This window comes from Nomascus leucogenys, chromosome 8, assembly GCF_006542625.1.
Source record: "Nomascus leucogenys isolate Asia chromosome 8, Asia_NLE_v1, whole genome shotgun sequence".
Lineage (NCBI taxonomy): Eukaryota > Metazoa > Chordata > Mammalia > Primates > Hylobatidae > Nomascus > Nomascus leucogenys.
The window spans coordinates 35,479,351-35,506,313 of NC_044388.1; the positions used below are offsets into that span (position 1 = coordinate 35,479,351).

Below are 26,963 nucleotides of genomic sequence, written 5' to 3' on the forward strand. Positions count from 1 at the left end.
CCACCACATGGAAATAATCACTTCCAGAGAGCAAAAATTATATATGGAACAAGTAATGAAAGAAAAGGGGGAACAAAAAAAGAAAAATTTATAAGATTTTATGCACACTTCCTGAAGGAAATATCAGGCTGGCAAACCTGGACTGTTTGTTTCCTAGGTTACTACCTTGCCCGACATTATCTTCCAGCCCTAGCACTGAAGTATTCGCTGAAGGATCTGAAATTTTATAATGAAACACTAAAGAATCATCAATTTGTTAGTAACTCACAAATTCCTATATAGGAATTTAGCTTAAGCACAAAAAAATAAAGGAGAAGGGATGACAGTTGATACCCCAGACAGCTCTATTCAAGTTTATGAATGATTTACTCTTAAGGGTGGCAAGACTTAATGCAAATGAATATAGAGGAAACTGTCAGCTCCATTGTGGTTCAACCAATAGAAGCACAGCTCCATCTTGGCTGTGCACTAGACTGCATTACAAACAGACGATACCATCGCTTCAACAGCATCCTCTCAGACAAGAGGTAGGTTTATATGATCTTTTTTATTTAGTGGTACATGTCCTTATGATGCAATAGGAAAATATTTTACCCTGAAAAATCAACCAGAAAGCTTTGCTCCTACTAAATATCAAGAAAAAGCAATGTATTCGTTTCATTGCTTGGTAGGATTTTATTATGAAAATATGAAGACTGCCTTGTGCTATTTGATAAGCACCCTTACCATCTGTGCCTTCATGGAAAATTCATTACATTTTACATGAACCTGATCTATATCCAGACCTTAGAGTAAACCATAGCTTTTTATTTTAACTGGTTACTTGCTAATTTCATTTTCTCTGAGCGATTTCATTTCTGCAGTTTGGTCTGTCTTAACAAAGGATTTTTCTTAAAGAAAAACCCAGATCAAAAGCGAATTCCAGACTAAAGCTTTCTGATTCTATGTGCAAATGATATTGGCTGCTAAAAAAATAGTTACTTATAAGAAAGTTTGTTATATTTTTTAGAATATGAGAAAATAGTTCAAAATTATTTTTATTTTACTTTGAATGTAGATGCAGAGAATGCCAAGAAATTATCACAATTTTAATTTTTATATAAAAGATCATAAAAGGTTATCACTATATGGGCTGCATTATACTACACTGAACAGATAATTTATACAGCTTCAGACTTCCTTAACATTTAATTAAAATAATTCTTCACTGTGAAATTTCTCTCTCGTAATATAAAGTCACGCTATTAAACAAAAACCTTCTTAAATAGCCTCTCATTTTTTATATCAATTTATCACACTATTTAAATATAATGTTAAAGTCATTCTTAAACTGATCCTCAAAATAAATACAAAGTAAGTCGTTTTGATTAACTGCATTTTAAAATAAAAATATGTCCTAAGAAGAACTGGTTAAGAAAGGAGAGTAAGTACCTTTCTAGGTAACAAGATTATCTTCGTGGCTCAGAGCAATCGTTCATGTCTATTAAAAATTAGTATTAACTGCTGACCAAATTTCTAATTTTATACTATTCAAGCATGAACATTTAGTTATTTACTAGATGTTAGAACTCCAGGATACATACTATATCTGACCTAAAGAGCCAGCTTCTGTCCTTTTACCTTGCTGGTAAGTTTATTTAATCTTTAAAGGGTTTTTTTTCCTTCATAATTTCCATTCCTTTTCTTAGTCGGCATTCAGCTAGCCTGAGCAAAGTATCCACTGCAAAACCCAAAGGCTGCTGTAATAAGATACTAGATCTGTCCAGGTTCAGCACAGTGGGGTTAATTACCTAGAAACCATTTGTGCTTGCTACAGAAAGTACAGAAGCACCAAACAGAAGTCTCAGATAAAATAAAAATAACTTTGTCAAATAAAACAGTTAACTTACAACTCAAATTTCAGGTAAACTGTAAACAGAAACCCCTACCACCCACACTGTTTTAACACTCTATCATCAGCCTGCATTTTGCTTGGAATATGCCTATTGTTAGCACAGATGGAGGCTCATTGCTGTTTCACCAAACTGACTGGAGACATGGCCTAAGTTCCAGAGCTTAAATTAAGTGAGTTGCTCTATATTTACAGGCTATTAGGATTAACTGATCACATTTCAAAGTGATATGCTTAAAAGCACCTGAGAATTCAATTCAAAGGCTTTTACCATAAATACAGCAAAAGCATAACTTTATTCTCATCTGGCAACCCAAAGGTTCCAGAACAGTTCCAAGTCCCATCCCCATCAACACTCCACTTGGGCCTTTGGAAATGGGAGTAAACATACCAAAATTAACATAAAACTAAAACACATACGCTAAAAAAAATTATGTGATTTACTTTAAAACTCCCCATTCCTGTAATCAAACTTTAAGGCATGGGTAGGGAAGTCCAGAAAAAGATTGTTTTACTTTTTTTTATATACACCATTTTCTCTTGCTTTTCATAAAGAATGTTTACAGCATTTGCTTAATATAAACTTATATTTTAATTTCAAAACTAAGTCGCAGGATAGGAGAAAATCCTAATGACATATTTCTCTTTTTTGGTGGGGGGACGGAGTCTCACTCTATCGCCCAGGCTAGAGTGCAGTGGCGCAATCTTGGCTCACTGCAACCTCTGCCGCCCAGGTTCATGAGATTCTCCTGCCTTGGCTTCCTGAGAAACTGGGATTACACACGCCCGCCACCACAACTGGCTAACTTTTGTGTTTTTAGCAGAGACGGAGTTTCGCCATGTTGGTCAGGCCAGTCTTGAACTTATGACCTCAGGTGATCTGCCCGCCTCGGCCCCCCAGAGTGCTAGGATTACAGGCCTAATGGTATATTTCTTTCTGCATGCTTAGTTATGCCTAATCCATGAAAGTAAGATTTAGCCTTTACCCTAAACATCAAAAGTTACTAGAGCTCTACCACACTTTGAAAGAACATGCCACACTAAATTTAAGGTGAAAAATGACTCCATATTACAGTGTTTACTTTTTTCAGAGATGCCCAGAAGCTAACAAACAATGAATGTTTTGAGCCGCTCGGTTATCAATACACTCACAAGACAAATCATCATCATTTACAACATAAACCTGACCTATACACTTTCTTAAACTGCTTAGACACTTCCAGCAAAGCATGTAAGTGCCTTTGGAGGTGGCCTGTGGTGTTACCTATAGTATTATTACAAGTGTAATTTGTTTTGTTTTGGTTTTTTTGAGACAGGATCTCACTCTATCACCCAGGCTGGAGTGCAATGGAGAAATCACAGCTCACTGCAACCTTAACCTCCTAGGCTCAAGCTATACCCCCACCTGAGCCTCCCAAGTAGCTGAGACTACAGGCGCAGGCTATCATGCCCAGCTAATTTTTATTTTTGAAGAGACAGGGCCTCTCCACATTGCCCAGGCTGGTCTCAAACTCCTGGGCTTGGCCAGGCGTGGTGGCTCATGCCCGTAATCCCAGCACTTTTGGGAAGCCAAGGTGGGTGGATCACCTGAGGTCAGGAGTTCAAGACTACCCTGGCCAACATGGTGAAACCCCATGTCTACTAAAAATACAAAAATTAGCTGGGCGTGATGGTACACACCTGTAATCCCAACTATTCGGGAGGTTGAGGCAGGAGAATCACTTGAACCAGGAGGCAGAGGTTGCAGTGAGTCAAGATTGTGCCACTGCACTCCAGCCTGGGTGACAGAACAAGACTCTGTCTCAAACCAAAAACAAACTCCTGGGCTCAAGTGATCCTCCTGCCTCAGCCTCCCAAAGTGTGTGGGTTAAGGCATAAGCCACGGCGCCCAGCCAAGCATAATTATTAAAAGCATTTTTATGTGTGAATAAAGCATTCAGTCTAACAAAAATGACAGTGTTTCCTAATCCCAATTTGAATTTTTTGGAATCCAGAATACTCAATAAATGTATTAAACAGATACATAAACAACAGGCTTTTTTTAAGTGAAAGTAAGTTTATTAAGAAAGCAAAGGAATACTGAGCAGCACTTTAGAAGTTTTATTAGGCTAACGTTTTGTATTAGAGTGCATTAAATAAGTCAATATTGATAGCTGATTTAACTAGATGTGTTACATTTTGAAAGCACAAAGGGATTTTATCTTTTTGAATTAAAGGAGAAAAGCTAAAAAAAAAAAAAAAAAAGGAAAGGAATAAAAGAATGGTTACTCCATACTACTCCATAAGCAGGAATAAAAGAATGGTTACTCCATACTAATCCATATTGTTGGCTAACAATAGACTTTTAAGAGAGCCAAGAATAATGAATAGTGCTTTCTATTTCTCCTTTTAAAATAGATTATTTATTTTGGTTTCAAATAAATAATATATTCAAATGGTTGAAAAAACGAAAGAACACAAGGTACAGGTTAAGAAGCCTCAAACATATCCTTGTGCCTCACTCTCCTCCCTATGGATCCCCATCCACACCATCATTGTGATTAATTTCTTGTAGGTCTTTCCAAGATTTCTGGGCAGATACAAGCAAACAACAGTATATATTTTCCCTTTTCCTATATATACTATCCTACACCTTGTTCTTTTCACTTAAGAACATATCCTAAATATCTTTCCTAAAACTCAGTTACCTATGATTCAATTGTGTGAATAAACTATATTAATTTAACCAGAAGAATAGCTCATTAATGGATACAAGTTAAAACTCAAATAACTGAATTTAGTTATGTATCTGTCTGCTTTCCTGACTGCCTCTTTCTATTTATTTTTGAGGTAAGGGGACCTGAAAATATTTTAAGCAGTTCACTTGTATCTCAAAAGTAGATGAGATATCTCTCTTTTTTTTTTTTTTGGAGATGGGAGTTTCACTCTTGTTGCCCATGCTGGAGTGCAATGGCACGATCTTGGCTCACCGCAACCTCCGCCTACCGGGTTCAAGTGATTCTCCTGTCTCAGCCTCCCAAGTAGCTGAGATTACAGGCATGTGCAACCATGCCCGGCTAATTTTGTATTTTTAGTAGAGACGGGGTTTCTCCGTGTTGGTCAGGCTGGTCTCGAACTCCTGACCTCAGGTGATCTGCCCACCTCAGCCAACCAAAGTGCTGGGATTACAAGTGTGAGCCACCACGCCCGGCCCATTCTAAAATTCCATTTTGAAATGGCAACTTAGTCTTTATAACTTCTCCCCCAAAAGTCAATACAAACAAAAAAGGCCTACTCATAATAAATTAAAATACAAAGTAATGACTTCAGTATAATTTCAACTAGGTACAAGTTATAGATTTATATAGCCAATTTCTAGAAGAAAAACACTAAAGGACGTTATATTTAGGAGACACAACTGAGTGGCGCTTTTAATTTATTTAAAATTGCTATAATAAGTCCAGGCATGGTGGCTCAGGTGGGTAAATCACATGAGGTCAGGAGCTTGAGACCAGCCTGGCCAACATGGTGAAACCCATCTCTACTAAAAATACAAAAATTAGCCAGGTGTGATGGTGGACGCCTGTAATCCCAGCTACCAGGGAGGCTGAGGCAGGAGAATCACTTGAAACTGGGAGGCAGAGGTTGCAGTGAGCCGAGATTGCACCACTGCACTCCAGCCTGGGCAACCAAGTGAGACTCCGTCTCAAAAAAAAAAAAAAAATTACTATAATGATGTTACTTAAATCAATAGTGAACATTTTAAATTAACATTAACTTCACCAATAAGGCAGATTAAACTAATCTGAGAGGTAGAATGTAGGAACTGCTTCTCTCTACTGTCTTTTCTCTATCACCCTTCTCCTCACAGTTACTTCTAATGCCAGGTTTAGAAGAGAAGCCTTCAAAAGAAACGTCCAGATTTTAAAAAGGGATCGACCTGGAAGGCCTTAACAGAAAGTCTAAGGATTATTTCCATAAATGCTGGGGTGATCCTCAACTAGCCCAGGTAAAGTGATCGGACAGACCCCCAAGCAATTCCTTCTGCTCTTTGCCCACCCACACAAGTGCACTGCCCTGAGTTTCCCGAAAGGCCTGTTCTTCTCCCTCTCCCTCTCATTAGCTCTGTTCTTCAAAAATGACCTGAAACTCATACACTTAAGTAAAAATAGCTGTAATAATGTGTGCTACCCCTCACAGGAATATCTGTATTTTGGCAGTGCTAAAAATCTTAAAGGATCTCCAAAAGCTGAGCATTTTTAAGGCATCTGAGTGTGGCCATGTATGCATGACACTACTCTATTGGAGAGGCTGGGTCAAAGAGGACCTAACTTTTGTCTCCATCTAAGTAAGTTTCTGGCCAGGAGTGGTGGCTCACGCCTGTAATCCCAGCACTTTGGGAGCCCAAGGCGGGTATATCACCTGAGGTCAAGAGTTCCAGACTAGCCTGGCCAACATGGCGAAACCCCGTCTCTACTAAAATACAAAAAAAAAAAAAATAGCTGCACGTGGTGGCAGGCGCCTGTAATCCCAGCTACTTCAGGAGGCCGAGGCAGGAGAATCATTTGAACCTGGGAGGGGGAGGTTGCAGTGAGCCGAGATCACGCCACGGCACTCCAGCCTGGGTGACAGAGTGAAACTCTGTCTCAAAAAAATAAAAATAAGTTTCTATGAATTACTTGAATACTTGTGTGCATGGTGATTAGAACTAGAGGCAGCAACAAGGCAGAGGTTGAAGGGGTAGCCTATTAGGATATTCACATTATACAAGGGGCACCACTTACATCATATTCTACATGAATGGCACCCCACAACACAATATGAACGGTGCTCCCTGGAATTGTGCAAGGTAGCATCCCTACTTTCTTTAAGAAGTACTCTGATGAGAAAATGCAAAGGATAAAAGCGTAATTTTTGAAAGGCTGGGTATAGTCTGAAAAAACTGTCATGTCACAGGAAGTTACACATCTCTGTTCCAGACAGTGTATTTTTGCATGATCCTGAACTCAAAGAAGCAATTGAACATCCAGAGAGGTGAAGTGATTTATCAAGCAAACCTAAGGAAACAAAAACCTTAGAAAACATAATTTTATCAACCCCAAAGTTTTTATTAATTAAGAAAACAAAAAAATTTAAGGAATTATATTGTTATGGCTTTGAGTTTGGGGTGTGACAATAATATTGTGGTTATGTTTAAAAATAGAGTCCTCAGCATTGGGAGAGATATATTGAAATATTTCTAGGTGAATGATGTCTTGAATTTGCTTTAAAACAACCAATGGGGTGGAAGCAAACAGGTACAGGTAGAGATGGGCCAAGAGTTGATGAATGAAGTTGCATTTTAAGTACATGGGAGGCCAGCCGCAGTGGCTCACGCCTGTAATCCCAGCACTTTAGGAGGCTGAGGAAGGTGGATCACCAGGTCAGGAGTTCGAGACCAGCCTGACCAACATGGTGAAAACCATCTCTACTAAAAATACAAAAATTAGCCAGGTGTGGTGGCGCATGCCTGTAATCCCAGCTACTCAGGAGGCTGAGGCAGGAGAATCACTTGAACCTGGGAGGCGGAGGTTGCATCACTGCACTCCAGCCTGGGCAACAGAGCAAGACTCCGCCTAAAAAAAAAAAAAAAAAAAAAAAAAAAAAAAAAGTACATGGGATACTCTGGTTTCTCTTCAGATCATATAAATCTCTCAACTTTTACTAAAGATTTCTTTGGAGAGGAATAATTCTAAGTCTTAACCCAATTTTTGGGGCCCTGCATCTGCTAGTAAGAAAGAAAAAAAAAAGTACATGGGTTCATACTACTTTTGTAGTTTTCGTTAAATGAAACACTCTCATACACAAGGTATCTCCAGAATTTACAAAAATATTTGGTACACATTAGGTAATCAATAAACATGTTATAAAAATAAAATCCTGTTTACAACTATGTAGTAAAGGAAAAGCATACAGAATGACAACCGATAAACTAATGAAGTAGAACTACATTTTTTCTTCTTTCCAAAATGTTCTTAGTGCACAGGTTATCTTACAACTTTTAAAACTAAATGTTAAAATATTTGTTAGAGATCAATACAGTAAAAACTAATTTAGTTCCTCATTACTATAGTTCCATACTAACAAATCTTTGATTCTAATAGTCCCCATTTAAGAGCTAACAAGTACCAGATCAACAAGAGCTAAACTTAATTCAAGAATACTGAAACTTGAACTCACTAGCTTCTTTTGTGAAATGGAATAATTTAATAACTGATACCTTTGTGAGGGTTGAATTTGTCTGTTTTTTAAAATATTTATGTCTATGGGTCACTCAGGTATATGAAGCACTTAAGACTATCATTTATAACCCCAAGATTAGGGTCTCTTCACAGACCACTCTAACCTAAACTTTTATTATCCTCATTCTGAAAATTGGCATGATTTGGCTTTTCTTTCTCTATTATTTTTCACTCAGCCACTATTTCCTGATTTAGATCACCTGTCATCGAAGTTTAAAGAAGGGGAAACAGGAGACAGAAATACACTGAACCAAAAAGGTAAGAAGAATCCACAAGGCTAATGATAAAAGCTTTTCCAGGGGCAGTTTGAAGAACATAACCTTAAAATGCCAAGGTTTTTTTGTAGATAATAGCTCACTGACCACTGCTTTAATCAAGTTTTAAACCAATTCAGCTGCCTTTTCCCCTTCCATTAGCAGTTAATTTCGGTATATGAATTTTTTTTTTTTTTTTTTTTTGAGAAACAGTTTCATTTCCATTGTCCAGGCTAGAATGCAGTGGCACGATCTTGGCTCACCACAATCTGCGCCTCCCTGGCTCAAGCAATCTTCCTGGCTTAGCCTCCCAAGCAGCTGGGACTACAGGCGCCCACCACCATGCCTGGCTAATTTTTCTATGTTTTGTAGAGATGGGTTTCACCATGTTGACCAGGCTGATCTTGAACTCCTGGGCTCAAGTGATCTGCCCACCTCACTCTCCCAAAGTGCTGGGATTACAGGCGTGAGCCACCATGCCTGGCCTGAATCTTAAATATACGTATTCATCTAGCAAATAATATATATTAAAAAAACAGGGTACGGCTAAGTATGTTGGCCCAGATACACAAAAAAATTCAAAACTACCATTTAGGCATTAATTAAGGAAGATTCATGTTGCCTATACAAATTTACTACGAAATCTTAGTACTGAGATTTGAATTAACAGATCTGTAGTTTGCTACATAAATTCATTTTCTACCTTTTTTATAGATTCAAAAGAGCAATATAAGAAGTGGAATCTCTAAGAATGGCTTCCAGCCACTGGAATGAAACCACTACCTCTGTTTATCAGTACCTTGGTTTTCAAGTTCAAAAAATTTACCCTTTCCATGACAACTGGAACACTGCCTGCTTTGTCATCCTGCTTTTATTTATATTTACAGTGGTATCTTTAGTGGTGCTGGCTTTCCTTTATGAAGTGCTTGACTGCTGCTGCTGTGTAAAAAACAAAACCGTGAAAGACTTGAAAAGTGAACCCAACCCTCTTAGAAGTATGATGGACAACATCAGAAAACGTGAAACTGAAGTGGTCTAACACTCTACAGAAGATGAACAAAATCTCTGAAAGCAGCCCAACCTCTTCTGAGAAAAAAAAATCTTCTGAGGCCAACTGTTGCTACAAAACAAATTCTGACTGAATGATTAAAAGATTTCTAGTAGAAGGGGAAAAACAAGTTAAATATGCACTGTTTGTGTGTGTAGCCATTTCATTAAATATACAGTAAAACTTCATAAATGTGAATTTACTAATCTGTTTAATACTGACACTTCAAAAACTGGATAAAAGATTCCTAGAGTTCAATATTAAGCAGCAAAAGGTAAGCTGGAAAGGACAAGCAAGGCTAATGATGCTAAAATGATTTTATAACTAACCAACTCATGTAGACAAAAAATAGTGTGTTGGTAACAAAAAGGCTATTTAAAATGTGTTTGTAAGTCCAAAGTAAAATACTTCCACTTATATATATAAAGTCCCTATTTATTAAAAAGTAATATTTTCTAATTTACTGAAAAACAACTTATATAAATATATAATGACTTGAGTTTTATGTAGGATTAGTATGAAAAAGTCTCGATCGAGACCATGGTGAAACCCCGTCTCTACTAAAAATACAAAAAATTAGCTGGGCGTGGTGGCGGGCGCCTGTAGTCCCAGCTACTCGGAGAGGCTGAGGCAGGAGAATGGCGTGAACCCGGGAGGCGGAGCTTGCAGTGAGCCGAGATTGCGCCACTGCACTCCAGCCTGGGTGACAGCGCCAGACTCCGTCTCCAAAAAAAAGAAAAAGTCTCAAAATAATCAAAAATGCCACAAGTATATTTGCATAAAATTCTCACAAAACTTACTGCTTAGTTAGAAATGCATGATACAGGAAAGGCCTAGTCTATTTTCAAACTAAAACTTACTACTACACCCCTTCATTTCCTGAGTTTGTTCTTTCATGTCACCTCTCTTATTTATACTCTTAAAGGCTAAGATAACCAAGGCAGAAAGACTGCCCCCTACTTCCAAAAAAAAGGTCAAAAGATAGGGCCACTCAACACCTGTTGAGAAATATGGCAGTTTTATTTCTTGGAATTCCAACGGCTATACAGATATTTTGTGACCCTAACACTATTTTGCTATCACCCATAAGCAAACAAAAGCATGCTCTTAACCACTATACTACCCCTAAGTCAGAAATGCCACTCCTGGAAATGTATCCTGAGCACTTAGTTCAAATGTAAAAGCTCAAGGTACAAGGATTTTTTACAACAGCATTACTCAAAATAACAAAAAATTGAAAATAACTAAGACTTTAACTAAATGTGGCACATCAACTTAATGAATTATTAAAAAGCAACTGAAGGCCCGGCACAGTGGCTCATGCCTGTAAACCCAGCACTTTGGGAGGCCAAGGCGGATGGATCACAAGGTCAGGAGCTCGAGACCAGCCTGGCCAAGATGGTGAAACCCCGTCTATACCAAAAATACAAAAGTTAGCCAGGCACAGTGGCAGGCACCTATAACCCCAGCTACTCAGGAGGCTGAGGCAGAAGAATTGCTTGAACCCAGGAGGCAGAGGTTGCAGTGAGCTGAGATCATGCCAATGCACTCTCTAGCCTGGGTGACAGAGCAAGACTCCGCCTCAAAGAAAAAAAAAAAAAAAAAAAAAAGCAACCGAAAATTCTGGCAAGATAGAAAAGCATTTAAAAGTAAAAAATAAATTCAGCATATAAAAGTTTTAATAAAATTATTGATATTATAAATTAATATACACGAGTAAGGTTTGAAAACAAATATGGAGAATTAGAATAGCTGGTATATTAAGAGGGCTGTGGGGACAAAAAAAGCACTAGGTATTATAAAAGACTTTTTTTTTATCTCTATTAGTGATGGAATTTTTTGTGCGCAATAAATAACTGTGTGGTGAAGAGAGGAAATCTGTTATTTTCAATTTAAAGAATATTGACTGGGCACGGTGGCTGACGCCTGCAATCCTAGTACTTTGGGAGGCCGAGGCAGATGGATCACCTGAGGTCAGGAGTTCGAGACCAGCCTGAAACCCCATCTCTACTAAAAATACAAAAAAATTAGCCAGACATAGGGATGGGGCCCCTGTAATCCCAGCTACTTAGGAGGCTGAGGCAGGAGAATCACTTGAACCTGGGAGGCAGAGGTTGCAGTGAGCTGAGATTATGCCATCGCACTCCAGCCTGAACAACAAGAGTGAAACTCCGTCTCAAACAAAAGAATCTTAACTGCTGGTCTGAAATAACTCTTCCACAAAGTATTTTTTATATTTATTCTCACATCAGAAACAAACACAAATAATATAACCAACTTTAAAAGGATATGTGAAGCTTGGGTATGTAAAATACTTTGGAAACCAGGAACTGAGCACTGTTAAAACCATATACATTTTCACGAACGTTGGATTCTTGGCAATAGATGGGAAGTATACAAGTCCTTTAATAATCAGATTTTTTAACAGTGTACGTTACCAACTTTCTCCCCCACCCTATCCTGTAATTTATTTAGTCATCTAACAAATATTTACTGAGTGCTTACTACATGTCAGCAATTAGGCCAGATACTGAGGGCAGAGTGGCAAACAAGGAACCACGTCACTACAATGGAGCACATTGGGAGCTCTGTCAAAAAGAGTGAGTGCTATGGGAACTCAAAGGTTATACAGTGAATTCACACTGAAGAATGAGAATAATATGACTTTTAAGCTGAAACTTAAAAGAACAGGACAGAACCAAAAGAGGGTAGGAGGTAAGAAAGAATATTCTAGGAAGAAGAAATAATATGAATAAAAGCCAAGAAGCAAGAGAGAATAAAGCATGTTGGAGGAGCTACAAGTCAGTATCACCAGGACAGAGTACAAGGAGAACAGTATGATACCACACCTAAGAGATAATTAGAGGCCAGATGAGGCAAGCACGTAGGCTGCAGTAAAACATGGGCTTTATCTGAAAAACAATAACGATCACTTGAGCTGAAAGCAACATGATCTAATGAGAAAAATCGCCGCTGTATGAAGAATGAACACGAAAGCAGCTAAACCAGGAGACCTGGTCAATAGCTAATCTAGCAATCCAATGACCGTGGCCTGAACTAGAGTGGCATGGTAGCCTTTAGTGTTTACACCCAGTATTTCCAGCTCTCTTCATTAAGGAAAGCATTCACTTCGGAGCCCCCTACGGCTGGGAAAATAACTCTGGCCAAATGAGTGACTTGTGACTAACTCTGGCCGATGAGCTGTGAGAGGATGTGACATGTGTCACCTCCAGGCCATAGCACTTAACTGCTAGTGCAAGCTCTTCCAGAGTTAGTTTTCCTACTAGCACAGAACTCACAAACATTTGAGCTTCCAGCTGCTCTGTCAGCCTGGGTCCTTGAGTGACTGTAACTAGCTAAGACTCCTGCCAATCCATGATAAACATGTAGTATGAAGGAGAAACAAGCTTCTGTTGTTTTAAGAAACTGAGATTTTTGGGATTGTTACCACAACACAGTTTATCCTACCTTGACTGTTAGGGAAAACCCTGGCCAACCAAAGAGAAGTAAAACCCTACAAGGGCTCTTCCTGCTGTTGAATGGGATCTGTTTGTGGGGAAGATGAAATTCGCTACCCAATACCTGTAGCCTAAACTACAAAATGCAAAGACATTCTTGGGCAGGTCAAAGGCTCAAGTTGCTTAAGCCTAAGAGTGGCTGTGTTAATGTTTAAAAGAGTTTTTACATTTTTGTTTACGATGAGTTAATTCTATGTAAATTTCACTGGAATGACAAATAAACCTAATATATATTATAAGAATGACAGGCCTACTTTGATTTTTAAAAAAGCTTTGCTTCAAAATCAGTTATAAAACAGCTTATAGGATGTGTAAAAAATTAACATCAATAAAAATTATTGCTACAATTTGAAGTAGCTAAATAATTTCAGCTGTGAATTAAGTTCCACTGACATTGTTTAAAATAATGTAAGCGTAAACTAAACCCAAAGCAAGCAGAAGGAAGGAAATAATAAATACTGATGTGGAAATAAACAAACAAAAAAACCAAAACAGAAAAGCCAATGAAACCAAAGGTTGGTTCTTTGAAAAAAATCAACAAAATTGATGAACCTTTAGCAGACTGATGAACAAAAAAAGGGAGAAAATACAAATTATTAAAATCAAAAATGAAAGAGGGTACTGGGTGCAGCGGCTCAGGCCTGTAATCCCAGCACTTTGGGAAGCTGAGGCAGGCGGATCACCTGAGGTCAGGAGCTCAGGACTAGCCTGGCCAACATGGCAAAACCCCATCTCTACTAAAAATACAAAAATTAGCCGAGCGTGGTGGTACACACCTGTAATCCCAGCTACTCTGGAGGCTGAGACAAGAGAATCACTTGAACCTGGGAGGCAGAGGTTGCAGTGAGCTGAGATCACACCACTGCACTCCAGCCTGGGCGACAGAGCAAGACTGGTCTCAAAAAAAATGAGAGGGGGTATCACTACTGACTTTATAGATATCAAAAGGATTATAAGGGAATACTTTGAAAAACCTCAGACAACGTAAATGATTAAATGAATAAACTCCTAAAAAGCCACGAAGTACCAAAACTAACTCAAAAAGAAATAGAAAATCTGAGCAAACTGAAAAGAAAAAATTCTTACATAGAGCTTTCCACAAAGGAAAGCTGAAGCCCAAATGGCTTCACCAGTGAATTCTATCAAACATTTTAAAAAATAACAAAGTTTCACAAACTCTTTCAGAAAATAGGTGAAAAGGGAGCACTTCACAAATCGTTTAAGGAGGCCAGAATTACCGAGAGGCACCACAGAAAAACAAAACTACAGATCAAGTCCCTCAGGAATAGAGATGCAAAAATCCTCACTGAAATACCAGCAAATTGAATACCACAACAAATAAAAATGATTATACACCATAACCAAGTAGGATTTATTTCAGGAAGAAATGCAAGGTTGTTTGAACATCTAAATATCAATTAATGTTAATATATCATATGAATAGACTGAAGGGTGAGAGTACGCTCATCTCATTAGATACAGAAAAAGCATCAGACAACATCCAGTACCCATTTATGACTAAAAACTCTCAGTCAGTTGCAGTAGCTTATGCCTATAATCCCAGCACTTTGGGAGGCTAAGGGGGATGGATCCCTTGAAGCGGGGAGTTTGAGACCCACCTGGGCAACAAAGTAAAACCCCATCGCTACCAAAAAAAAAAAAAAAGTTTTAATTAGCCAAATGTGGTGGGCATGTGCTTGTGGTCTCAGGTACTCGGGAGGCTGAGGCTTGCTTGAGCCGGGGAGTTTCGAGGCTGCAGTGAGCCATGATCACGCCCGAACTCCAGCCTGGGTGACAGAGTAAGACCCTGTCTCAAAAGAAAACAAAAGGCCGGGCGCGGTGGCTCACGCCTGTAATCCCAGCACTTTGGGAGGCCAAGGCGGGTGGATCACGAGGTCAGGATATCAAGACCATCCTGGCTAACAGTGTAACCCCATCTCTACTAAAAATACAAAAAAATTAGCCGGGCATGGTGGTGGGTGCCTGTAGTCCCAGCTACTTGGGAGGCTGAGGCAGGAGAATGGCATGAACCTGGGAGGCGGAGCTTGCAGTGAGCTGAGATTGCGCCACTGTACTCCAGCCTGGGCAACAGAGCAAGACTCCGTCTCAAAAAAAAAAACAAAAACAAAACAAAACAAAACAAAAAAAACCACCTCTCAACAAACTAGAAATAGAGGGGAACTTCGTCAACTGGAAAGGGCATGTACAAAAACCTGCAGTAATATCATGTATAAGAGTGAAAAACTGAATGCTTTGCCCCTAAGATCAGGAACAAGGCAAAGGTAGCTACTTTTACTATTCAATGTACAGCCAGTCCAGACAGGCAAAATAAATAAAAATAAAAAAGTTCACACTGGAAAGAAAGAAAGAAAACTGTTCTTATTCACAGATGGCATAATCTTGACATAGAAAATCCTAGGGAAACCACACAAAAAACTACGAGAAATAAAAAACAAGTTCAGTCAGGTTACAGAATACAAGATCAATGTATAAAAAAAACTCGTTTCTATATACTAGCAATGAACAAGTCAAAAAAAAATCAAAGAAAACAATTTCATTCATAAGTGAAATTGAATCAGAATAAAACAACCGTTGGGTGTAATGGCTCATGCCTATAATCCCAACACTCTGGGAGGCTGAGGTAGGAAGATTGCTTGAGGCCAGGAGTTTGAGACCAGCCTGGGCAACAGAGCAAGATCCTGTCTCTACAAAAAATTTGTAAAAAGCCATCCATTCATTGACTGGAAGATCTAATATTGTTAAGATGGCAGTTCTTCCCCAAATTGATTTATAGATTCAGTTCAATCCCTGTGGAAATCCCAGCAGGCTTTTTTGCAAATGTTGATAGATTGATCCTAAAATTTATACAGAAAAACCAAAACAGCTCTTGAAATAAAAAAGAACAAAGTTGAAGGACTTACATTTCTCAGTCTCAAACCTTAATTACAATGCTACAGCACTCAAGAGAAATGATACTGGCATAAAGATACACACAGAAGTCAATGGAACCAAATTGAGACTCCAGAAATAAACTCTTTGATTTATGGTCTACTAATATTCAACAAGGGTGCAATACAATGCAACAGAGGAAAATATCATCATTTCAAAAAATGATGCTGGGACAACTCCATAAGAACACGCAAAAAGATAAATTTTGACCCTTATGCTAACCCATATACAAAAATCAACTCAAACATACCACAGACCTAAATGCAGGAGCTAAAACTACAAAACTCCTAGAGGAAAACACAGAAAAAAATTTTCAAAACCTGTGTCAGGCGAAGATTTCTTAGATATGACACCAAGAATACAAACGATAAAAGACAAAAACTGGTAAGTTGGACTTCATCAAAATTAAAAACTTTTGTACATACAAAGACACTATTAAGAAGATGAAATGTGGCTCACGCTTGTAATCCCAGCACTTTGGGAGGCCGAGGCGGGCAGATCACGAGGTCAGGAGATCGAGACCACGGTGAAACCCCGTCTCTACTAAAAATACAAAAAATTAGCCGGGCGTGGTGGCGGGCGCCTGTAGTCCCAGCTACTCGGAGAGGCTGAGGCAGGAGAATGGCGTGAACCCGGGAGGCGGAAGTTGCAGTGAGCCGAGATTGTGCCACTGCACTCCAGCCTGGGCGACAGAGTGAGACTCCGTCTCAAAAAAAAAGATGAAATGACAAGCACTTGCTTGGAGAAAATATTTGCAAATGTATATCAGATCAAAGAATGGTAGCCAGAATATATAAAGAATTATTAAATCAATACGAAAAGGAACTATATCTCAGTTTTTTTTATGGGCAAAAAAATTTGAATAGACATTTCACCAAGGAATATACATGAATAGTCAATAAGCACATGAAACAATGTTCAACATCATTACTCATTAAGGAAATGCATATTAAAGCCACAATGATAGCACTTCACAACTATAGAAATGGCTATGATTAAAAAAAAAAACAAAGAATTTCAAGCGTTAGCAAGGATGAGAAAAAACTGGAACCCTGATACATTGCTGGAGAAAATGTAAAATGGTACAGCTATTTTAGCAGTTTCTTAACAAGTTAAATATAAATTTGACATATGACCCAGAAATCTACTCCTAGGTCTCTATCCAAAAGAGATAAAAAGATATGTCTACACAAAGACTTGTACATGAATATTCATAGCAACACTATTCAAAACAGCCAAAAAGTGAAAATAATCCAAATAACCGTTAATTGGTGAATGGATAAACTGTGGTACATATATCCACACTATGGAATACTCTTTAGCAATAAAAATGGAATGAAGTACTGATACATACTACATCGATGGAACACAAAAATATGCCAAGTGAAAAAAACAACACACAAAAGACCACTTACTGTACAATTTCATTTATAGGAAATATCCAGAAAAGGTAAATATACAGAGACAGAAAGCAGATTATTGGTTTTCCGGGGCAGGGATGGGAAAAGTCACTGCAAATGGGCACATCAGATCTGTTGGGGATGGAAATGTTCTAAAATTGGACTGTAATAACAGCTGCAAAATTCTGTAAATTTACCAAACATCTTTGAACTGTACAATTACAATGAATGAACTGCATGGTTTGTAAATTAAACCTCAATAAAGTTTTTTTAAAGAGGTAATAACCTAAATTTTAACTACAGCACAAGACTATTAACATCCTAAGAGCTTAAATTCTCTTATTGTCCCATCCTTTATATTCAACAAAGTGCCTATCAACATTAGTGCTGAAATGAAAAATGAACTAGCCATAACTAAATGGTTTCCTCCTGAATAATCTGAATAAAAACCAAACAGTCCTAAACAATTTTACTAACCAGAATTTTGTTTAGAGCCTGACGATCCTCCATGTTCTACCTTTGTTTTCTTCTTCTTTGACGATGATGACGACGACTCAGAAGATGCTGAACGTTTTTCTACTACAGGAGTGGAAAGAGCTCGTTTTCTGAACAGCTCCCTTTCTCTCAACAGGCTTGGATCCATAATGCTACAAAGGAAAAATGTGTCTTTAATACAAATTCAAGTCACTCAAACCTGCACTCCAAATCCATAGATCTCAACAAGCTACTTCCCAAACAAAATTACCTTTTATTATTAGTTCTCTAGCACTTGTATTTATTCACTTCTTCATGTACTCAAGAAATATTTCATTAGTGCTTATTACATGCCAAGCACTGTACTAGCCATTATAGGAAAAAAAGAGGCCAGGCATAATGGCCGAAGCACTTTGGGAGGCCCAGGGCAGACTGCCTGAGCCCAGGAGTTGGAGACCAGCCTGGACAACATGGTAATACCTCATGTCTACAAAAAATTAGGCAGGCATGGTGATGTGTGCTTACAGTCCCAGCTACTTGGGAGGCGGAAGTGGGAGTATCACTTGAGCCTGGGAGGTCAAGGCTGCAGTGAGGTGTGATAACGCCACTGCACTCTAGCCTGGGTGACAGACCAAGACCCTTGCTCAAAAAAAAAAAAAAGAAAGAAAGAAAGAAAAGAAACAGAATTATTCCCTAAAGCTCCAGAACTATGCTATCCAATATATTAGCCACTAGCCACATGTCCCTATTAAACAGGTGAAATGTGGCTAGTTAAAATTGAGATGGACTTTCAAGTGTAAAAACACACAAGATTTCAAAGATCTAGTATAAAGAAAAAAACTAATTACTAACGAGATATTTTACATTAATTACATGTTGAAGTGATAGTATTTTGAATATACTGGGTTAAATAAAATGTTAAAATTAATTTCACCAATTTTTCTTTCAAAATATGGCTATTAAAAAAAATTAAGAGACAGTGTCTCACTGTGTTGCCCAGGCTGGAGTACAGTGGTGTGATCACAGCTCAGCGTAGCCTTGAACTCCTGGGCTCAAGCAATCCTCCCACCTCAGCCTCCTGACTAGCTAGTACTACAGGTACACGCCACCACACGCAGTTGATTTTTTTAAAAACTTTTTAGAGACAAGGTCTTGCTATGTTGCCCAGGCTAGTCTTGAACTCCTGGCCTCAAGCAATCCTCCTACCTCAGTCTCCCAAAGCACTAGGATTACAAACATAAGCCACTGCACCCACCCTAGAATATTTTTAATTACACGTGTGGCTCACAGGCTCACACTTCCCACTCCCATTATATTTCTATTGGACAACATTGCTATAGAAACAACATGAGGACTACAGGGCAGAAATTAGAAGAAGGTGGATTTAGGCTCACTGCAAAAAAAGAGAACCATCAGAACTGCTTATAAATAAAATGGCATATTTTTAAAACTGGTGAACTCTCAATTATTAAGTGATGAAGAGGCTGAATTGTTATACTATTTGTTAGAAATGTCTACAGAGAGCCGGGCACAGTGTCTCATGTCTGTAATCCCAGGACTTTGGGAGGCTGAGGTGGGTGGATCACTTGAGGTCAGGAGTTCGAGACCAGCCTGGGCAACATAGTGAAACTCTATCTTTACAAAAATTACAAAAATTAGCCGGTCATGGTGACACACACGTGTAGTCCCGGCTACTCAGAAGGCTGAGACATGAGAACTGTTTGAGTCCAGCAGAGGTTGCAGTAAGCTGAGATCCCACCAATGCACTGCAGCCTGGGTGATACAGCAACACTCTGTCTCAAAAAAAAAAGTCTACAGAAAATTTCCAATTTGGAGGGAGGTGGTTTGAGGCAACTTCTATGTTGTGGTGGTTGTTTGTCTAGTTCTAAAATTACAACTCAAAGCAGTTTCACTACAACCAGGGAAGCTACAGGTCAACCAACAAGAATTCTAAACACTCCTCTCTTCTGAACTCTGCTAGAACCCTACAGAGGGTCTATGAAGACCTCAAGCTAACTATATAAATGAATTTGACACTGTTAAGACTAGTGTCAGCTGGGAGGAAAAAGACTCATACTTTGAAAGCTTTTAAGCACAGATAGCTCAATAAATATTTGTTAAATGAACAACACATGCAACAATATCTTTAAATTGCTCTGGTCCCATTATTACTGGTTTCACAAGCCTTTATTAAGTATCTTCTGTTTGTGAGGCGCTGTGCTCTAAGCTTTGAAAGGTTACAGAGGATAAATCCTTGTCTGCATGCTGCTTAGATTTGAGAAAATGGAAGCACTGAGCCAAAAATTTTAAATAGAAGCATTGATAAGAAATAATCAGAGTGAATTTCAATTAAGGCGTGAACAATCACTAGACAGTGAATCAAAAACCTGCCTTCTCTCAGTTTCAATTTTTTTTTTTGAGACAGAGTCTCGCTCTGCCGCTCAGGCTGGAGTGCAGTGGTGCAATCTCGGCTCAATGCAACCTCCGCCTCCTGGACTCAAGCGATTCTCCTGCCTCAGCCTCCCGAGTAGCTGGGACAACAGGCGCGCAGCACCACGCCCCGCCAATTTTTGTATTTTTAGTAGAGACGGGGTTCATTCACCATGTTGGCCAAGTTGGTCTTGAACTCCTGACCTCAAGTGATCCGCCCACCTCAGCCTCCCAAAGTGCTTAGATTACAGGCGTGAGTCACCGCACCCGGCCTCAGTTTCAATTCCTAAAAGCCACCTGGCTAAGCAACCCACAAGGCCTCTACATTCAATTTCATAGGCAAAATGAGGACGCTACGAAAGCTGTCCACATCCAGCCCAATTGTAAGAATGAGAAAATGTGTATGTTATTTTTTAAATAGTAAAGTCATAAAAACATGTTATTTCAGTATTACTATTTTGAGTTGGATCTGAAAGAAGAGAATGATTTACCGGGCTGAGGAAAGTAGGAGACAGCCTTGGGAGGAGGGAAAGCGTGGAGCCAAGAAGAAGAAAGGAGAATTGTCAAGTGAGAAGGTGGGGGCAAAAAGCAGATTGTAAATTTCTAGAACAGGAAACATCTGTGTCTTCTTAATCACGTTGCAAAGGCAGGACCTTAATCTGGACTTTTAAAAAATTACTCTAAAAGATTTAAATAGGCCGGGCGCAGTGGCTCACGTCTGTAATCCCAGCACTTTGGGAGGCCGAGGCGGGCGGATCACGAGGTCAGCAGTTCTAGACCAGTCTGGCCAACATGGTGAAACTCTGTCTCCACTAAAAATTTAAAAAATGTGCGGGGCGTGGTGGCGGGTGCCTGTAATCCAACTACTTGGGAGGCTGAGGCAGGAGAATCGCTTGAACCAAGGAGGTGGAGCTTGCAGTGAGCCAAGATCGCGCCACTGCACTCCACCCCGGGCGACAGTGCGAGACTCCGTCTGGGGGGGGGGGGGGGGGAAGATGTAAATAAAGCCGTACAGTTTACAACAAACTAAATGCTTACAGTATTTGACCCTCGCAACTCTAGGAGCAAACAGGTATTAGTGTTAATTCCTATGTTAATACGTGAAATCTGAAGTGAAGCTGTCCGGTTAAGGTTTCACAGATGGAAGAGCCAGCGCCAGGACCCAAACCTCCTGACTCCTAACTCAGGTGCTCCTTACACCAGACCTGGAACGCTGGTAAAGGCCTTTAAAACAAAGGCCACCTGTGAGGTTCGGGAACGTTCAAAGGCATCTAGAGCAGAAGGCTTCGCAATGTCTGTCTTTCACCATCACGTGCTCCGCCTAACTTTTCCTCCTTTTTCAAAGACTACTCAAGATATGCACTAAGTTTTAGATCTCTGGACCCCCCTATGGAGTAAACAGGCTACATCACCACGTCCATTTTACAATTAAACAAAACTATCACAACTCAAGGAGTTGGCTGGTTCCTCCGTGGGCAGACATGGAAAACCCAAAAATTAAACTGAAATCTGCCTCCAAGCCCACGATTCTTGCCACCATTCGACCTCTTTCAACCTTACTACTTCCCGTTTCTTTGGCTTTTTCCCAGCCTCGTTAGTCTCCCTGGCACCTCAGGACCCGGCTATGAAAAGCGGGCTGCTTCGCCCTTAAATGACGGAAGTGGGGAGGTGGGCGAAAAGGGGGCCGCAGCGTTGTTGTGGAAAACGTCTTTAGACTGCAGAAATCAACTACTATCGTTAAAGTTTAGGGATCATCGCAAACCAAGTCTCCAAAAGGTAGCCTAGAAAGCAGTCCGCGTATGAGCATCATTTTAAATCACAGCCTTGAGCTGGCTGGACCCCGCAGCTCCTCAAACTCCACACACGGTTCGCTTGGCTACCGCGCCCGTGAACTTGGAGGCTTGGAAGAGGCACAGTCAGGCAGCAGACCGCGAATTTTCCCTCTTTCCAACCCAAAAGTTTGCTGAATGAACCTCCGGCCTAAAGACAATGCTCCAGGGAACGGTTCGCGTGCTGGGTGTTTCGCTTCGAGAACGGCGGCCCCAGCTTCCCGTGGGGTGGAGGTCACGCTCAGCCTCCCAGGACGCGCGGCACGCCTGGGTCCCCGGGAACAGCAAGCTGGGGCTCCGCGCCCCTCACCCGGCGGCCGCAGCCCCTACCTGAGTGAGCCTTAGGGCAGCCTCGCACGACTCGCCGCCCCCTTCCTGCGCCTCCGCCTCGGCCGGCCGCCCACGCCGGCACTGCACCCTCTTCCTGCTTCTCGTCAGCGCCCCCGCCTGCCCGCACGCACGCCCAGCGCTGACCCGCCAGATCGGGGTCTCGCCACTGGCGGCGGCGGCGGCGGTGGCTGAGGCGGCGACTCGACCCGGGACTCCGCCCGCCACTTCCCGATCGGGTGCTAGGAGCTCAGTCCCGGCAGCCACCGCGGCGCCAGGGCAGCCAAGCGAGCGCATGCGTCATTGCGTGCCCCCGCCTCTGGTGCCGCGGGGGCAGAACTATCCAGCTCTGGCGTCCTGGGGCCTCCATGACAACGAGGGAAAGGCTGGGGCGGGGCCGAGGAGGGGACTCAAGCGGGAGGCGGCGCCAAGGAAGATGGAAGGCAGCTTTCTTTACAGACACTTAATTAAAACTGCTACAGCCTGCTCCGGCGTGCGCTGGGATGTGGTGAACCCAACTGGCGACGCTATCTTTCAATGGTTATTTTGTGTTTTTTGTCTTTTTCTTATTAGAGACGGGATCTCACTCGGTCGCCCAGGCTGGAGTGCAGTGGCGCGATCTCGGCTGACTCCAACCTCCTCCTCCTGGGCTCAAGCCATTCTCCCACCTCAGCCTCCGGAGTAGCTGGGATCACAGGCGAGTGCCACCACGACGGGCTATTTTTTGTTATTATTGTTGTTTGTATTAATAGGGTCTCACAATGTTGCCCAGGCTGGTCTCGAACTCCTGAATTTAAGCGATCCGCCCGCCTCGTCTTCCCAAAGTGCTGGGATTACAGGCGTGAGCCAGCGCGCCCGGCCTAAACGGTTATTTTGTGAGTTTACCCCAGTGCCACCCCCCAGCACCTGCACACCGAGAACGCGGTTCCAGCTCTTTTACAAGCGAAGAACAGAGGGCCAGGAAGCTAATTAATAAATGACTTGCTCAAGACAGCACAGCTAGCAAAGGTAGCCTGATGTGGAGCCCAGCCCAGGCTCTTCCCTCCACCCCTGTGAACTGCCTTAGAAAAGGATTTTGGATTTAGAAGCCAGATAAATGGGTGGAAATAAAGCAGTGAAAAAAATAATTGTCGTTGCCTGAACCCTGCAGTGGCAGGCCTTTTCTCACTCTTACAACCTAAAGCGGCAGTACAGCCAGTGCTCAGCCATTCTGTGGCTGTCGTTGAAGTACTTAACTACTGGTTACTCTTCAAGTTACTGAAACTGTGGCTCAGTTTTCTCATCGGGGAAATGGGGATAATCATTGTACTACTACAATGAGTTACTTGCATTGGACTGTGGTGAAAATTAAATGAGAAAATACCTAAAAATTTTATTCAAAACTTGGAAAAAAGCCAAAAGATCATATTTTGTGACTTTTATTAGTTTCATTCTAGAGAATTTTGTAATAAGCCTACTTGATCATCTGACACCCACAGGAAATGTAACTTTGTTTGAATAACAATTGATTAGGGCCCAGAAGATTTACAAAAGGATGAAATCAAAGATTAATTGGTAGGAAACTGATGAGGTGTAAGGGGAAAAAGGGGCAGGGAATTCAGTGTGTATATATATATATATATATATAAATATATAAAAATATATAGATATATACAATTCTACAACTGAGCAGTTTTATTTCAGCATTCCTTTCCCCAACGATTATATAAATTTCATTTTTCAGAACTGGTAGAAATCCATTTTATGATTCTGCTGGCTCCCTTATTAATGAGTGAGAAACTTATACATATGGACAATGGCTAAACCGCATATGATAATAACACTCTAACTCACATAAGCCAAACCACAACCTCTACAGCAATCAGCTCAAAATGGTCAGGATTTTCTCATGAAGGTTGCCAACGTTTCTATTTTAACCTCTCTGTCCTCAGACACCAGTATCAGCCAGAGAAAGCCAAATATTCTTCCCAAACCAATCCTGTTAAGTTTCCTGCTTCAAGTTAGACCACCTCTAGCTTCCCCTGCCAACAACCCTAAATCAGAACACATCAGAAGCATCACTTTTTTCCTCCACTGTAAAGCCTCCCCTCTTCCCGATTGCTTTTGAGTCTCTGCCAAACTCAAGTGTGGTCGCTGCCTCCATTGCTATAGCAAGCTCTGAATAGTCTCTGTTCTCACTTGGGAGGTCTACATTTCTTGCATTAAATAAAACTTTGACACATATTCACTATCTCTTCCCTTGAGACTTAGAAATCTGACAACTAGAGAATCTTTACAGAATTAAATCTGCCAGAAAGAAGGTGCTCAATAAATGCTTACAGTTGTAATTTCATGTCAATATCTTGACTCATTTCAGCCAGTCGAAACAGCTATGCTACTGATAATATCAGAATGTACTATCTATAATCCAGACTCTCAAATCTCAATTGCGTCCCCTTTACCCAGAAGTTAGCTCTTGTTATTAATATCATTGAAACCTTCTCATACAAACCCCGGCAAACCCTATTACAATACAAACTCCTGCTTATACTGCCTGTTGCATGTGTCTAGGTCTTAACATTGAAAGCAATGGCTTCATTCATTCTGAGGCAGGAGAATAGGGTGTGGAGGCAGAGAACCTAAGGCCAATTCATGCCGACTCCCTAGAAAGAACTAAATCAAAAGGAAAACCCTAATTTTCCACACCCAAGTAACAAAAGGACCAGAGGCTGCTCCCTTTGCGACCCCTCACCCCCATTTTTCTGCTTGGCAGATGAAAAATTGAAAGTACCTCTGGCTGGTCGCGGTGGCTCATGCCTGTAATCCCAGCACTTTGGGAGGCCGAGGCAGGCGGATCACTTGAGGTCAGGAGTTCAAGACCAGGCTGGCCAACATGGTGAAACTCCGTCTCTACTAAAACATACAAAAATTAGTGTGTGGTGGCAGGTGCCTGTAATCCCAGCTACTCAGGAGGCTGAGGCAGGAGAATCACTTGAACTGGGGAGTCAGAGGTTGCAATGAACCAAGACATGCCACTGCACTCCAGCCTGGGTGACAGAGTGAAATTCCGTCTCAAAAAATTAAATAAAAAATAAAGTACCTCTGATTGGTCCCCTCTCACAACCAATCAGGCTGGTTGCAGACCAAGTCTTCATTTGCATAGGAGTATAGTTTTGTAACTTCACTTTAGCCTCTGATTGGTCACTTTCTGCAACCAATCAGATATTTGCATAGGGTATAACTTTCTAACTTCACTTCAGCCTCTGATTGGTCCCCTCCTGCAACCAATAAGACTGATAATGGGGCACTGCTTTGTTTACATAAGGTGTACACCAGGTAACCAATGGGAAACCTCTAGAGGGTATTTAAGCCCCAGAAAATTATGTAACTGGGATCTTGAGCCCCTATGCTTGGCCCACTCCCACTGTGTGTAGTGTACTTTCATTTTCACTAAATCTCTCCTCTTGTTGCTTCATTCTTTCCTTGTTTTATTTGTGTACTTTGTCCAATTCTTTGTTCAAGATGCCAAGACCTGGACACCCTCCACCGGTAACAATTCTAAACACTCTGGGGTAATATCCTGTACCCTGAAGGTACTCCTTAAGTGAAGACAAAAATGGGATCACTGTATGGCTTGTAATTATGTCAGGGGTACTTGTACATGGACACCACACTACAAATGAACTAAAACATAATTCCTTTTGTCTGCTGGTAGTGTAGACTACAGTGACCAACTTAATATTGTCCAAACATCACCCCAAATTGGCTTGATTTCAGAGAGTCCAACATTAGGAGTTAAACATAAAGTGTGCATCCTGCCTTCTCTTTCTTATTATATAACCTAGACATCACCTGGGTTCCTTCCGCAGCACCCTCTAACCAAGGCTTAAGGAGAGGAAAATACCCCACTCTGAGGTGAGGAATACAGCTGTTTATATGTTCTATAATACACACAGTCTCCACCACTGATGTTTAAATAAACCTCCATAATAATTAAAACCACCTACATGTTGGCAGTGTAAGTATTTACAGGCCAGAAGGGTGTGGCTAATGTCAAATTATATGAAGAACTAAGCAACTAATGCAATAGCAATTTATTTCTTACCTCATGAATGCCTGTAATATCCTGCATACTCTTTGGTAGAAAGCGTGGTGGCTCCTTTAGGGAAATATAATTTATATATCTTACAAAACATTATTCTGTTCAGACCTATCTAACCCTTCTCACCCCCACCTCCAAAAAGTAACTCAGTATAACCATAGGTTTAATTCCAATTTGGTAGATTAATTTGCTGTTGTATTTGCTTGTGGTAAAATATATATTTTATATATATATATATAAAACAAAATTTGCCATCATAAAATGGTTTACCATTTTAAAGTGTACAATTTGAGGGCATTAATACACTCACAATATTGCGCAATAATCACCACTATTTCCACAACTTTTCATCACCCTGATCAGAAACCCTGTACCCATTGAGCAATAACACCCTTTTCTCTCCTCCTCCCAAACCCTGGTAACCTCTAATCTACTTTCTGTCTAGATAAATTTGCTAGATATCATATATAAGTGGAATAATACAATATTTGACCTTTGGTGT

General features: G+C 40.5%; 2 protein-coding genes and 1 non-coding gene across 7 annotated transcripts in view; 2 read left to right on the plus strand and 1 right to left on the minus strand.

The window, feature by feature from the left end:
* Window positions 1-22,640, minus strand: part of GTF2E2 (general transcription factor IIE subunit 2) — an 86,399-nt gene extending 63,759 nt beyond the window's left edge. The window contains exons 1-2 of the mRNA XM_003269540.3: window positions 22,384-22,640; window positions 17,798-17,967 (exon numbers count right to left, since the gene is read on the minus strand). Of these exons, the coding sequence (XP_003269588.1) occupies window positions 17,798-17,963 (166 nt within the window). The 5' untranslated portion in view covers window positions 17,964-17,967; window positions 22,384-22,640. The remainder of the gene's footprint in view (window positions 1-17,797; window positions 17,968-22,383) is intronic.
* Window positions 468-9,802, plus strand: SMIM18 (small integral membrane protein 18). 5 transcript variants are annotated; one of them, XM_030817067.1, is made up of 4 exons: window positions 469-527; window positions 5,742-5,879; window positions 8,328-8,409; window positions 9,120-9,802. In XM_030817067.1, exon 4 carries the CDS (start codon window positions 9,157-9,159, stop codon window positions 9,442-9,444), a length of 288 nt encoding a protein of 95 aa, XP_030672927.1. In that variant the 5' UTR covers window positions 469-527; window positions 5,742-5,879; window positions 8,328-8,409; window positions 9,120-9,156; the 3' UTR covers window positions 9,445-9,802. The 5 variants fall into 5 exon arrangements, with proteins under 5 accessions (XP_012364026.1, XP_030672927.1, XP_030672930.1 ...); XM_030817070.1 differs by having other exon boundaries at window positions 8,347-8,409; XM_030817068.1 differs by having other exon boundaries at window positions 474-527; window positions 5,758-5,879.
* Window positions 7,530-7,647, plus strand: LOC115836562. The gene has a single exon (XR_004031611.1). It is a non-coding gene; the product is annotated as a U5 spliceosomal RNA (small nuclear RNA).
* Window positions 22,641-26,963: the final 4,323 nt, after the last annotated feature.

Coding starts and splice junctions, on each gene's coding strand:
- SMIM18 (XM_012508572.2), top strand. CDS start 9,157: ATGGCTTCCAGCCACTGGAATGAAACCACTACCTCTGTTTATCAGTAC.